Source organism: Cupressus sempervirens, chromosome 4, assembly GCF_028749045.1.
Source record: "Cupressus sempervirens isolate cs-2001-9-10 chromosome 4, ASM2874904v1, whole genome shotgun sequence".
NCBI lineage: Eukaryota > Viridiplantae > Streptophyta > Pinopsida > Cupressales > Cupressaceae > Cupressus > Cupressus sempervirens.
In genome coordinates, this window is record NC_143121.1 from 804248512 (window position 1) to 804263817 (window position 15306).

Consider the following 15306-nt stretch of genomic DNA (forward strand, 5'->3'; position numbering starts at 1 on the left):
ACATACATACTTGCCTACATATGTTCGTACATACGCGCTTAACACGTACATACATACGTACATAAATAACACATATGCATACACACACATGCATACATACATATTCCCATACCCGTATTTGCACCTATATCGTTACAAGAAACTTAGGCCTTGTAAAATTGATTAAAATAATTGTGATTAATCATTCCAGCCTAACATATATTTTTTATGGTATTGGTAATTCCTTCATATCAATTTGCTGTGTAGTTTCCATCAATTTTAAATCTGAATAGTCATATCAAAGCTTATGGAAATGGATCCATAGCTACGCTATGTTGGGCCAAGTGGCATTTGCAAAGCCAGCAAAAAACATGAAGAAATAATGTTGTTTTGGTTATCTCTCTCGAGACTGAGGATGTTAAACGTAACTGCACGTGACATTAAAAGAGAAAGATCAATTAAATTTGCTGCACACCATCAACAGTTGTTAGAACATCATTGCTGTTCTGAAAAGGTGTTGAAATAGTTTTCAAAAAGCATTGAATTCTTTAAAAAAAAAGTGTTCAACACAATTAAAATTAAATCAAGCCATTGGAGAGATTGAGCATGAACATATATGAAATTGCTACTGCAGCATTGAAGTGGACCTCCAAAATTTAACTTGGATTTATTTCTTACTTCTGTGAGTTCATTTTGTGCTGACAGATGAGTTATTTTCAGTCCAATCTTTTTCCGTCCAGCTTTTGTTATTGCAAACTTGAAGTTTAATGAAAACTTGTTTTTATCGAGTTCAAGACTTATTACTTCTTAATTTTGCTTGCAAAGCAAAGTTAAAGTCAACAAGCAAACATGACTAGTATGCTATATTATGAATATCTTTTATAAATGCTTATAGAGATGAAGTGTTTAACAACTTTAGCCAAAGTTACACAGGGAAAGGGGTACTCAGGTACTTAGGGTACCAGTACCGGTAAGGCTATTTTTCAAAATAGGGGACGGTTGTTCTTGGATACGTCAAACTTTTTTTAAATATAATTTAATATTTATAGAACATCTCAAAATATGAGTCATGACAATGGTTTTTCAAAACAAGAACGGTGATAAAGTTTGCAGATGTAATGTATTGTTTTCAGTTTCAGATTTACAATATGTTTGCAATAATAATATATGATAAATGCTTAGATGCATAACAGAGAAGGCATACTTTAAACATGATCATGAAGATCATAAATCATATGACAGTGACATGTTGCAAATGATAAACTTATGAGTTAAGCAGTGATAAAGTTTACTGTTAATTAATATCATAACAAAGTTTCAAACTGACTATGTATTGAATTAAGCTTCATAAATAACAAGCTGATATGGAAACAAAATGCTGAAACGAAAATCAGAAATCTTAATCAAGGTCCTTGGCTATGATGCTCTCCACTGAGTACCTGGTACTTGGGGTACATGTACCCAGTACTTGGGTACGTGGGTACGCATCTCCATGCAACCTAGACTTCAACTAATAAGCAAGTAAAGACATTAGTTATCCTATAGATCCTATAGGTCTCACTATCAAAACTATCATTTAACAAGCATGTATCAAGGACCTTCTTGGTTGTAAAAGCAGAGCCCTGCTAGCATTCATATCTTTTTGTTGTATTTATTGCATCAACATGGCTAAAAATAGTGAACCTCATCTCACAAGGTGGGAGAATAACACCTTAAAATACAAGGAATGGACCATGACCATGGAAACCACATTGGTTTCAGTATCTTTAGGAATTAATTGAAGAACAGCCCACACCCTCTACTAATGCTGCTAAGTTACTTGAAATTCAAAACCAAGACAAAAGAGCACTTGCCATAGTAGAACTCTCTTGTTCTATAAAGTCACCATTCGAATAGAAGCCCATTAATTCTGAAGCTTGGAAAGCTTGAAAATCACCCGAATACTTGTATGACATTCAATCAGTCCATAAGAAAATTGATCTCCTAATGCAACTTCTGAATCCTAAACTCAGTATTCAAAGATGTTTTTGAATGTGTTTCCAAGGTAAAAACCTGGAAACAAGAATACTACAAGCAAGAAAATTGATGATGATATGCTAGTGTGCTATGTCGATTGAGTCCAATTCAATTTTTTTTTAAAAAAAAAAAACCTTTTAGAAATGTTGAGACTTAAGTGGCAAAATCAATAACTCAATATTTGATTACCATTGGTGAATTGCTAAAACATCAATGTCAATTTGTGAAAAAGATATGTGATAAGCTCACAAGCAAATTCCTATGTGGAGCTTAATGAATTTATGTAGTTGAACATACCATAATCGTATAGGTATAAAATGGTCAAAGGGAATAAGCATGCTACCAAGATGTTCATCCTTCATGTCAAAACTCATAAGATAAATTTATTTACATCCAACAAGAGACCATAAGTGTCTAAGGGACTGAAAGCAAACAACAAGGGCAATAGCTACAAGCAGGAGCACCAAATGGTGTCCGAAAAGAAACAGAGGGATAGGACCTAGGGCGAGAACAAAACCTGGTCCATTGCATAGTACCATTGGAAGTGTGTCGCTAACGACTATGACCGTTGTGACGCCTCACCCGCCTAGTACGACTGGAAGTAGGAGGTTGAGCAGCCGCTTCAAGACCTAGATCGGTAGAGTCGGCGAGAAAAAGGAAGTAATAAGCTGATCAGAAGCCTGCCTCAAAGGAAAAAGGAACTATAAGGTGTGGTCCTGGAGCCACATAATCTCCTGAAGGTAAAGAGCAAGGCACTGCTGGTTGGTGTATGAGAAGTGATATTGGTGGAGTCATTAACAAGATTGACAGTATGCCAATTTGGATGAGATGACAATTGTATGCTCCAAATCATCTTTTGGTCCCCTTAGGATCAAGGTGGGTTTGTTGGATCTTGTGATCCAAATACAATTTTTTAAGTATTCAATAAATAGTTGTATGGCACATCTATTTCATTGATGAGACAACCCCTTCATCAATATTTGTTTGATAATGTTTTGTTAGTCGTTTGAAAAATAACTATTCTCATGAAAACCAATGTAAGGAATCATCAAAGCATTTTTTCTTAGTGTTCATTCATATCATTTGCTATTACTTTCTATCTATTTCAAGTCCAAAAGGAAATGTCGATATCTTTTGTATTCAGAAGGTGAAAACTTTAAAAATTTGTGACTATCATATGCCTGCATGAAGGTTTTTCAGTCCCATTTGAAAGAAAAGCAAGCGTGGCAATTTTAGATTTCCTGGTGTTCGAAAAGTTCGATGTCTAATTGGGTTTCAAATCCCACACATCTGTTTTAGATAATGTGTAACTTGGATGCTGTTGTGCTTGAAAATTTCAATGTCTGTTGGGTCTCAAATCACAGACATCTGTTTTAGATAATACATAACTTGAATGCTGTTGTGCTTCTTGTTTGTACCAATTTAGACATATCAATGTGGTAGAGTAGGCAGAGGGTGAGACAAGGTGTAGCAGCCATCATTTTGACTCATTATGTTGGTGAATAGTTATTCGTATAATATCTCCAAAGATTTCTTTCTATTTTTGTTTAATGGTCAATATAGCAAATCTCGTGCATTTTTCAAATTTTTCTACTTCTTACAATTGTTTTATTACGGAATCATCATCTCTTTGTAAACTATAACTAGAGATCTTGTTCATTCATTAATTTATTCAATATTTTTAACAATTACTATCGTAATAACAGTGACCCTTTTGTCTTTTTTAATTTTATGCTCTTAAAGTTTATCTTATTACTGTATAAAAAAATGAATTTTGTTGACATTTTTATGCACCCAATATGATTTCCATTACTAAATTTCCATTTATATACTTATGTACCTGTTTTAGATAAATTTATATAAAAGAAACAAAGAGATATTTTGTCTCAAAGCCTGTATTACAATAATATATCACAATTTTTGTATTAAATATAAACCTCAAAAAGGATATCACGTAATGTCTTTATCCTTATATATAAAGGTAAAGTATATAATAATATGAATTGCCTGTGTCTATATATAGAATATATATTAGAGCGCTATAACTCACAAACATAACAAGAGGAATATTATGTGAATATGTGTAACAATAATACATAATGCATATAGCAATAGTACTTTTATCGAATTACATATAAAACTTTTCTTTTAAATTTAGTGCCTAGTAAACTTTTTAGCATGATATGCGATGTCAGTACAACATGCCCTCCTGGTCCACATAAAACGCTTTTGAACTAGAACTATGAACTAGTGAGGCCACAAATGGGGGACCTTGTCCCCTTATTACAAAGCAAAGGCCCAAATCCGCAAGCACACTAGATCAGAAAAGGCACAAGCCCGTAATCACAATGGCCTAGTGGAGGTTTGAACCTAGGTGCAGACAACAACAACACAACCACATAACTAACACACTAAGTGGTGAACTCAATTTTATATGAAGCTTATTACATACATATATACATTATATAAGTAGCGTATAGATGCATTTAATCAACAGCTATTTAATTGCACAAACATTATGTACAAACTATTTTATTTCATTTACAATTTTTACTTTAATTTGTATTTACTTAAGAGCTATATTTTATCTATCATTTTTAGTTGTAGATAAGTTTTCAAGTTTAATTTGTCAACATTATAGAACACCTATCAGTATAATTACGCACACTGTGTAGCATTGTATCTTGCAATGTAGAAAAATTAAATCCTCCGAACATTTCAGAGTTCATAAGTTGTAGAACTGAATATAGGCACATGATCTCTATAGGAACTGCGTACCAACATTTTCCATGTACATACTACGGGGATTTGAAGCTTTATCTCCACATCAACTAGATTGATGAATGCATGAGCTCTCTTAAAACGAATAGCATAGATAGTAAAACATTGAATAGCTGTCATAGTTGTGTTCAGAGTGCCAACCTGAACCTAGAAATCTCTCTCAATGGCCCTCCAATGCCACATCCAACATCTAATACCTGTAATTCAGCACAAAAAATTTACATTTGAAATTTTGAAAACCTTCAAAATGATATAAAACAACATAACCTGAATAGTTAACAGAACCTTCATTCCAGGCTTTAGACAAAGCTGGAGAGCAAGAAAATGCTCATGGCGCTTGATACTTTCTCGAAGAGATTCCCCTTTCCATCTGTGTTGTTAAAAACTCATTCATTACCATTAATCCAAATAAATTTCATGTATTCCCATACATCCAAAAAGCCCTCTCCAATTTCTTTTGGTACTAATGCTAGAATGCACTTTCAAATATATAAAATAATGGTAAGACAAATGATGATTGATATGATTCGATAATTGATTTGAACTAATGGAATCCAAATAAGAACAGTATTATTTTTCAAATAACACTTATGGCAGAACAAGAATCCTTGTGTAGAACAAAATCCAGTCCAACTTTAATTGCCGAAAATGGACAACCTGTTTGCAAAATGAAAAGATTCTCCCCATCCGAACTCATAGAAACTAGTTGATAAGTCATAGTATTTATTCACCTGCAAAAATTGGAACTCAAGTCACCAAATTATGTCAATTATTCTACTGTTAACCTATAAGAAAGAATAATTAATCTGCAAACTAATGCTAAATTGACCATAGTTGTGTTCACAATAATTGAAATGAACATGTTGCATAGGAATGTGAATGTTATGCCAAAGAAAAGTATCTCTCAATCAAAAGAGTGAGCATCAACAAGATTAAAAGAAATGAAATTGCATGAAAAGACATCCCAACCTAAATGGATTTGGAGTCAAAAAAATTATTTTATTCTCCTAATGGGAGATTATTTGTTCTCAATAGATACACCTACTTCTCTCTCATTCAACAAAACACCCCTGCCAAGAATAATTAAAGCTTTAAAGGGTTATAAATGCTAGACCAAATGCTGAGCACCAGAAGAAGAAATCATAAGCTTTATCTTGATGTATTCAGCATCATAGGTGATGAAATTCAACAATCTTTGGTAAACTCCTTCTGTTTAAAAGTGGATAAGTCTTAATAACAGTTTTATTTGACATCAATGCTAGGTTTTTCTGTTTTGACCCTAAATGGTTGTGGTAATTATTACATCTAAGTTACCATTATGTCAATAATTTAATTACAATCAATTTACATAAATTATTTGTTTACCAGCTTTTGAACAAGAAAACAAAAGTTAAAATTATGATTGTGAAAGTGATTTAAAAGCCTTAGGTCGAATCCCTTTATTACCATGTCAAGATTCAAAATATTTAGTTAAAAGACTATGTAGTAATTAATTAACAACTGATACAGCCATGCAAAGTTCAATTAGCTTTGTTAACACTACTACTTTGAGCTTCAAAGTGCTTACTTGAAAGTTAAATATATTGTATATTCTTGATAACTAATATATATATATATATATATATGGCACTCAGTTGCATTACCCAGTCATGTAGGTACTAATAGGTTAAAGCAGCTGAACTACTTATAGGTACTTTGATTTAATTTTAATATAAATTTGATAAGTTCTTTGAACGTCTAAACATAAAATTTAAGGTCATATATAGTTAAGCTTGTAGATATTTGAGTCATTCTATATATAATTATAAAAAAATTATACATGCTGTACCTGAAACTTCAAGGTATATAGAATTTCGGTAAATAAACAGTTTGGAATGCTTTGTAAAATATAAGAAACAAACTATTCCAATCTTTTCTAGGAAAATTTGCGCAGTGTTCTTAGATGGCCTGCTACAAAAAACAAAGAATACCTAGGAGGCTGAACATTTGAAACAGTCTGATGCAGATATAACAGTACATCCCTAAGAAAATGTTAACACAAAACCCAACAATGGTCTCACATGAGAGAAATACAGATGCCAACCATGAACCTATAGGAACATATATCTATGTTTTTATATGTTCAATATCAGTAGCCTATGACCATATAAAACTAAAAAGTTGAAAAGAGAAAAAGGAAACAATCAACGACTGGCTATCATCAAAAAATTTAAAAGAAAAGCCTTTTCCTAAGATAATATGCAGAGACCCACCAGTAGAAGTATACCATTTGCTAGTCACATAGATGGAAAAACAAACTAACAAGATGCCAAAAAGCACTCGAAAAAACAAAAGGAAAGACATAAGATATGCAGCATTCCCATATTCAACACCTATACTTTTGCTCCTTCACATGATTCACAACAGAATCATCAAAGCAATGATTCCCACCAATGTTGGTTCTAGGTGATTCCACAATACATTTAAAGTTGAAGGCAGTGTTTCCTTGCTCCTACATTGCAGAAATTTTTCCAATCTCATGTGGAAATAGAGAAGCAACATGATAGTGGAGCAAAAACATTAACCATCAACAAAAGAAAAAAGGTCAATGGATAGTCCACATCATAAGGATAGGATTTCACCCATTCAATCCATGATGCCTAATTGTAAAAAACTATCCACTTCCCAGCACTAATCTTTTACAATAGAAAGCATAAGAGTTTGCAATAAAAAGAGGTGTTTCTGCAGATTTTTGGATGAGTGTCATAGATGAGAAACCATTGTTTTACCTTTTTCTAATTTAAATGAGTTGTAGATAACCTTTTATCCCATTCTCTATTTTAGAATAAGGGCTACCATGCCAATCCCATGACCAAACACACTTGCAGAGAAAATATCCCAGTAATTTACAGAGAAGTGGTAACCCTTTATCTTCTCGTTATCACAGTGGCTTTCAGTTGAGCAGCCAGGGGCATTGAAAGAAGAGGTGGAAGGAAAGGATGTGGAAGAGGTAGAGAAGATATAAAAAAAGCCCAAACAAAGATAATGCATAGCCGAATGAATCCCATCGACTGAAGCATGTAGTAAAAAAATTCAAGCCAATGACAAAATTTCAGTAGAATCATACAAATGGAAGTGCAGCATTTGCAAATTAATTTTTGTAGCACCATTTTCTAGGACAAGAGGCTCCTTCAAAAAAAAAGGGATAGATTATTATCTTTTTGACAAGATGAATTGTTGGAAGAACCATTATCTCACAATGTTTAATATCCAACTAGATCACCGTTTTCTAGATTGAATGCCTCCAACATTTTTATTGCTGGCATGGTGAATTTATTCTATGCTCCATTCTCTAATACATAGCTCACGCGCTTCAGAAGTTCATCCAAGTCTTGGCTTCTCTGGTGATTTTCGGGATACAATCCAGTGCTGGAACTCTCTCCTAGGCAAAATTCCTCCTCTAACCAGCTATAACTCAGCAACCTAACTAATTGTTTTGCAACCAGAATACAACCATGTGATCTTCAAGTCTTGCACAAACCCCTTTGAAATCTGTAATGCTGATTAAAAAGCTAGCAAAGTCTACAAACTATACCGAAAATAGAAAGACATATTTCTTGTAGTTGCTTCTGATTTCATAGCCCTTATAATATACAGATTTGGCATGGAATTGCACATGCTATTTTACCCCAATTTCACAGACACATCCTATGACTATTGTTTCTTCCACATATTATCTTTGATGAGTTCAAATTGCAAAAACCACATCAGAAGTTTAAATATAAGCACTAAACATTAATCCTGCAATAACTTTGAAGTTAAATATAAAGTAAAGAGAACAAAGGAAGCCAAAATTTATAGAAAGTTACCATGTCTGTGTAATTAGCTTTTCTTGTGTCATCATCGCCACCATAGTACATGTGATACTTTTCATACCTGCACATTTTAGCAAAAATGTTTTCGACAAATTTTACAAAACATGGTGCATTAAAGTTCACAACAAAATAACAACATTGAATAAAACAAAACCACTAACTTAAGTCACTTGTGTTATTAGTACAAAGAACAGAGATTCACCAAATCATTGCTGAATTTCATATCCATAACTAATAGCACACCAAGATGTTGTACAAAACTAGCAAAGAGCAGAATTACAACCTATGGCTAAAACATTTGCCCTATTCGCATCCAAAAAGGTGAACCTACTTTCTGTCATTAATGGTCAACAAATTCCTTAGAGGGGTTGGCAGGTTTACGTATCAAATGCAGTTTTTGTTCTGTGGTTCCATTAATTTGTGTATTTATATCAGAGTACTTATCTGGTGTGACCATATTTGGAGTTCCATGACTGATAAAATAGAGAAAAGGATAACTAATTGGACTCGCTGTCACACTAACAGCATAAATGGTTGGAAAATCTTACTACTTTTGAGCTTATGGGAATTTGAAGATAGAATTTACAAATTTAGACTGATATGTCTAATTTTGGGGATTTTATGAATAGTACTTTCTGAATATCTGAAAATGGAACCACCCATCAATTTTTTTATGTGAAATTATAGATTAAGGCTTCAAAGAGTCGGGAAATTCAGACGCTTGGGACCTGATTCTTATATCCAAAGAAAAGACCAACTCAACATCTTGCTATAAGTATCTAGAGTAAAGAAAAATTTCAGGTCCACTTGAGAACTGCTAATAGGAGAAAGTGGTAAAATTTAATCCTGCAGAGGTTTTCAGCCGTAAACATTCATTTAGGAACCTATAATTGGACTGGTTAAGAATGAATCCCAGAACATGCATAATATGCCACAGACAAAACAGTAATACCTGTCAAGATTCTAAGCTAAACAAAAAACGGCCGAGTCTGATAACCAAAACTTGCAAATCTCAGATGTCACTCAGCCGATTGTTGAAAAAATCAGATAATCGATTTCAAAATTTCAAAATAAAACAATTTAACACATTTTTTCCATATGTAATATTTTTTTAAAATTACACCGTATCTGAGACCACTCCTGAATCGGAGAACAGCTTCCTGAGCTGTTGCCGAGTTCAAGTCCCGATAATTGCTTCGAGCTGCTCGAAGGAAATGTTGCTATTCTGTCTGCAAATAGTAAGGTCGTATCTAAATACTGCCAAAAGTTCATTTTCTCATTAAGAAGGAAAGCACAATTAGAAACTAAAATATCAAATCAAATATGAGATCCTCGATGGGAATCCTTCCCATGTACTTCACAAGTTGTTAAAGTTTCGTGCCCTATGCTTCAACCTCACCTTATGAAGACACCCTGAGGAACGCGAATACATTTACACCCAGAATACAACCTATACAACCACTTTTTGCTTTTGCTTTTCTTTTTGCGATATCCTTTTACTGTTATATAATTATCTTCTTTCTCCCTGAAGTGTGTTCACTCGATCTTTTCCAATATTTTGCAATTTCTTTTTCATTAAAATCGTTTGAAAGCTCTGTCTTCCGTTTTTGTGATCTTGTTATTTTAAAACTGCATTCACTCAATGTTTTTGTTCATCGCGAAATTTCCTTTCAATTAAACCGTGTTCACTTATCTTCTTCAACATTTTCCCACTTTCCTGTAAATTGAACTGTTCTCACTCACAGTTTCCTTAAATCAAACTATTTCCACTCAATCTTCCTCCTCTTCTTTGCAACTTCTATAGAATAGTAAATTTGCAATCTCTGCAGATTGTCAAAAGTGTGAACACTCTCTGTCTTCTACGAAAATCACATTTTACATTGTAAAACTTGCAAAACCCTAATCCCTCTTAAACTCCGACTAATTCAACCCTGCTCCAAAGGATCTCTAATCTTAAAACATTGAACTGTTAAAAAATATATCAGGGACAAAAAAGAAAAATGCGGCATCGAACAGCTTACTGATCAACAGCAGAAAGCATTTCTGTTTTGTTAATGTTTCCTCCCAGTCCGGATGCCAGATCTTTTGCTCCTGCTCCCTCCGCCATCCTGAAAACACAATCGACGAATTCAAATCGACGTTACTTATAGAGATTAGCTAAAGCTTATTCCGATCTTCGAATTCAGCGGATCTAAAACAGCATTGCGGCAGCCCTTACAGATAAATGGCATTCAGGAATAGATATCCAGATCTTTCAGTTCAAATTCAGAGGTACACTAACAAATACAGAGCAAGATCGTGTCAAGCTACCTCTGACTAATTACCGAAAAACAAATTCAAATAAAGAAACAGGAAGTAGAATACCTGAATGTGGTTGAATTTGTGAGCTTCAAACTGCGTAAAGGAAGGAATCGAGGCTAAAACATGCAAGTGAAATATAGTAAAGTAGTGACAGAATCAGTTTGCCATAAGAAAATAGCGAGCCGAAAATAACAGGTTGGTTCGAACCTGTGCCTGCGGCCCACCACGTGACGCGGGACAAGAATGCAACGTGACAATAAGAAAACTTCCATTTTCGTTTTTTTAAATAGGTTTTTAGTTATTTTTTCAATATACGTACACTGCTAGTGCCTGCCACCTTCCACTACTTCCATCTTTTTAATTTTTTTATCCTAAGATTAATATAGGCAATAGAATATTATTTTTTATTATTAATCTTTGTAGACTTAAAAAGATAGTAGGAAGAAGTATTGTCTTTTTGGTTTTTGGATTCGATAATAAATTCTTTACTTTGTATGGGGATAAATTTTGAAATGAAATTGTTGTGATTTACTTAATTTGGATATTTGGATATTGAGGAAAGTTTAAATTAAAAAATAAAGTATTTTTCTATTCTATTTCAATTATTGAAAAGATATATGTGTCTCTTTCTATTTGTCTCTTTGTATATTTGATTTTAAAGATATGTCTCTTTTTATTTGTCTCTTTGTATACTTGATTTTTTTAGTGAGTGAGTTTTCAATTAGACTATGAGAATCTTTGTTTTCAAAAAATATCATCTTTTAAATAAGTATTATGTTGAAAGAAGTGTATTTAAATTTATGGATGTCAATATAAAACAAAGGACATAATTGCATCATGTTTCTATTAGGTTTATAGTCGATTCTTTCTATTATTATTAGTTCTTGTTGTTAAGGTTCTTTTATCCTATGGTCTTGAGAAATTATTTGATTAAACTGAATTTTTCACATTTATTGAAATATTCAACCAAAAATATTGATGGAAAATTTCAAGGTTGGGCAAGTGTTGTTTTCTCAATGGTTCAAGTGGCCAGAATGTTCGCCATTTCTCTCCAAGTGGCATTTGCATGTGCCTATAACCATGCAATGCTTCAAGATAACATGTAGCTTAAAGTGGAGCAATGTCTTCTTATCTTTTACGTAAGGATACAAAGTGCATTGGAGGCCTTGAGATAATTGATTAGTTGTTGAAAAAACCTACATGGTGTCGCCTATTTCAAATCTTCCAATTTCATGGCATTTAGAAGCATGAATGGTACAAGCATTGTGGTCGATTTTTGTAAAGAGTTCAATAGCCAGTGTTGATCTTGGCGTGAGAATTGGAGGCCATGGTGTCTCAAGAACAAACCAAATGCAAGGTGCTCTTCATTCAGTGTTAATTTGTTGATGTAATGATTATTAACTAGCTTCCTTCATAAATGAACATTGCTAATATTAAGGTTATAAATGTACATGTATTAATCGTTGTAATTTGTTATACTACAATAGTATATTGAATTAGATTATTGTTGTGCAACTATATCTTATTTAGTTTTGATATTTTCTACCACAAGCGAATGTGATAATAGTGCAATATAAACCATAAAAAATGCACCATTTGAACATGCATGTCAAAGTTGACACAGGCATGTGTTAACAAGAATGTAATCCCATGGTAAGATTTCATTGTCATTTCCCTCCCTTATTCTAAAGATTTTGTTATATGTACTGATTATTTTTCTAAAAGCAAGAGATTCATCTACATTGTTGACGCCATGACAAAATTTGTGCAACATCTTGAGGTGAGTGTTGTGTTTTGGTTATTTTGGTTATCTATATAATGGGCAATGTTCTTTGTTCATATTTTAGTTGATCACATTCATATTTATAAATGTGTGGTCTTTAACGTTAGGGTTTTGTAACGTTTTCCATTTGACCAATTTTTCCCTCCACGCATTCTACTTTCTATTAGGATTCTGTATTATTTTTCCTACAAAATTATTCCTTATGGATTGAATTGTGGCACTTGCAATCGATTACCATACACTTTTTTTGCTAACATAGAAGAACGCTACGACTATATGTTATGAATTCCATTAGTTTTCCCTTCTAGGTGTAGTTTACAAATTAGCAGTTAAAAATATCAAATCATAGCTAGGTAAGAAAATGTGATTCCAATTATATGATGATATGAGTGTTGAAGAATTTGTAATTTTTTGTTAAATATAATAACCCTTTCCTATTTGGTTTTGTATATTCTTTTATTTCTAATGCTTCCACATTAATTGCATGTGGCTTCCCTGTACTCAAAAGTTCATGATGATATATAACTTTTGTTGTATTATCATAAGTTTGAATTTTTAACTCTGGATTACATGAACAATTCTTCGGGTACATTTGGTTATTCATTATATAGTAATACTCTTCTGTCTCTTTTTAATAATTCTTCTGGTACATTTGGTTATTGATTGTTATAATACTCTTCTATCTCTTTTTAATTTATGTATTATGATTGTTTCCATCTCCTGAATGATGTTTTGAGACATCCCAATACATGTTACACTTTTCACTATCTTTTTTCTGTGTTTGTGTCTTATAAATAATCACACATTAGCATTTGATTGCTTAGTATGATATTATGTTTACAGGGGGTGGATCATACTAAATACAACTCCTTGACAAGAAACAATGTGTGATTTGTGATAGAAGACTAATGTAACCGTTAATGTTGTATTGATCTAAATGAAGTTATCTATGGGTGGTTTGAGTTTTTCATCTAGAGGGCATAGTGTGTAGGTCTTCCAAAAACATCATAGGCTTGGGTTTTGTGGATCCCTCTTTAAAGTGTGGAACTTGTACAAAAAAAAAATTGTAGTAGTTCCCATTGATGATAATAAAGAATGTTTGAGTAGACAACTTTTACAAAAAAAGGCTTCATGGAACATCATGTTTTCAGATATATTAATAGATAATTTTAGTATAATTTTTTTTTATTAGTCATCTAAGTGTCTTCAAATAGTTATGGTATTCATATGTCTCATATCAAACATTTTTTGCAACATTTTAGGATCTATTTTCCTTTGTAATTTCTAGTATGCTAGAAATAAAATACAATTTAGTTTTTTTTAATATCTTGTATCATTTCTGATCACTGGATTACTGGTTGTGAATTTATATGGCTACTTAAAATTGGAATTGAGCTCTAGTACATTGCTAATGCTTTTAGCTATGTTGTGCAAGATTTCTTTCAAATTGCCTTTCGAAAATCCTTCATGAAAGGTTTTTGAAGCTTTTATTGGATCTCGTAACACCCCACCAGGGAACCCAAAAGAAATTAACCTAAAGTATCACTAAGTTTTCCAAACCTTTTTTTTTTTGAAAGATAATAACTTAACAACAACATATATAATATAGCGGAAGCAATAATCGCTTACATAAACACAAGCCATAAAACATATTACATCTCTTAAGGGTCCCATGACGTTGAATAACATTTAAATTTAATTAATACTAAATCCAATACATAAAAAATCCACATCAAAGAATAACTACAAGTACTAATCCATTTAAATAATATAAAATTACAAAGGATGTCACTCGACATAACCAGAATGCATAATCATCCACTGTACAAGTTGCAGGATATGAAAAGCTCAAAGAATATACATCATAAACTAAATTTCATCATCTCGTAGGATCTCTGAAATCAAATACAATTCATTAGAGTATAACCATCAATCATAGTACACAAGATCAAAAAGAAAGAATCAATTGCACAGATACATCTAACAACGACATCTAATGGTCAGATCTCAATGGTATAAGTAAAAAGCACTACCACCTAACCTCGTGGAACCTAAATGGCTCACTCCCACTGTGTTGAGGAGATAAACTCAAGTCCCATACAAATATCAGTCCACAAGTCATAACCAACATTTAAGTCAAGGAAATCCTGATAGCAATCTATCTCAAAGGGTACCAAGACACAAGTATCATCTAATTCCAGAGGCAACAAAGACACGTAGGAAATGTACTATGTAAATGGCCAAGTGTCATCACATGATCCAACTCTAAGGTTACCTTGGAAACCACTCTAGACTCTACCCCCCTAGTGTCTTTATGTGGCACTAGTATCCTTTCGTACAGACAAGGCATACCAACGAATCAAGGTCACAACCAAGCATACTCTCTACTCTCATCCTAGCCTATACTAGCACTCAAGGCATGGGCGAGGAAAAACACTGACTCTTATTGGTTCATTTGAAACCCATTTAATGAAATGTTATCACTTATTAAACAACTTACAATGGGTTACCCATGCAACCACTTAGAGCTTTGGCCTCTATTGCAAGCCACTTCCCAACGTACACATAGATTACCTAACCTAGGCTCATAAA

General features: G+C 33.0%; 1 protein-coding gene across 3 annotated transcripts in view; it reads right to left on the reverse strand.

Annotated features, from left to right (window-relative positions):
• Positions 1–11214, reverse strand: part of LOC149563836 (cycloartenol-C-24-methyltransferase-like) — a 42907-nt gene extending 31693 nt beyond the window's left edge. Inside the window, exons 1-7 of one of the 3 annotated variants that reach the window (XM_089826965.1) lie at positions 11139–11214; positions 10995–11047; positions 10652–10738; positions 8625–8691; positions 5434–5507; positions 5062–5146; positions 4918–4973 (exon numbers count right to left, since the gene is read on the reverse strand). In XM_089826965.1, coding sequence (XP_089683091.1) covers positions 4918–4973; positions 5062–5146; positions 5434–5507; positions 8625–8691; positions 10652–10737 — 368 coding nt within the window. In that variant the 5' untranslated portion in view covers position 10738; positions 10995–11047; positions 11139–11214. The other 2 variants (XM_089826964.1, XM_089826966.1) reach the window with 2 other exon arrangements.
• Positions 11215–15306: the final 4092 nt, after the last annotated feature.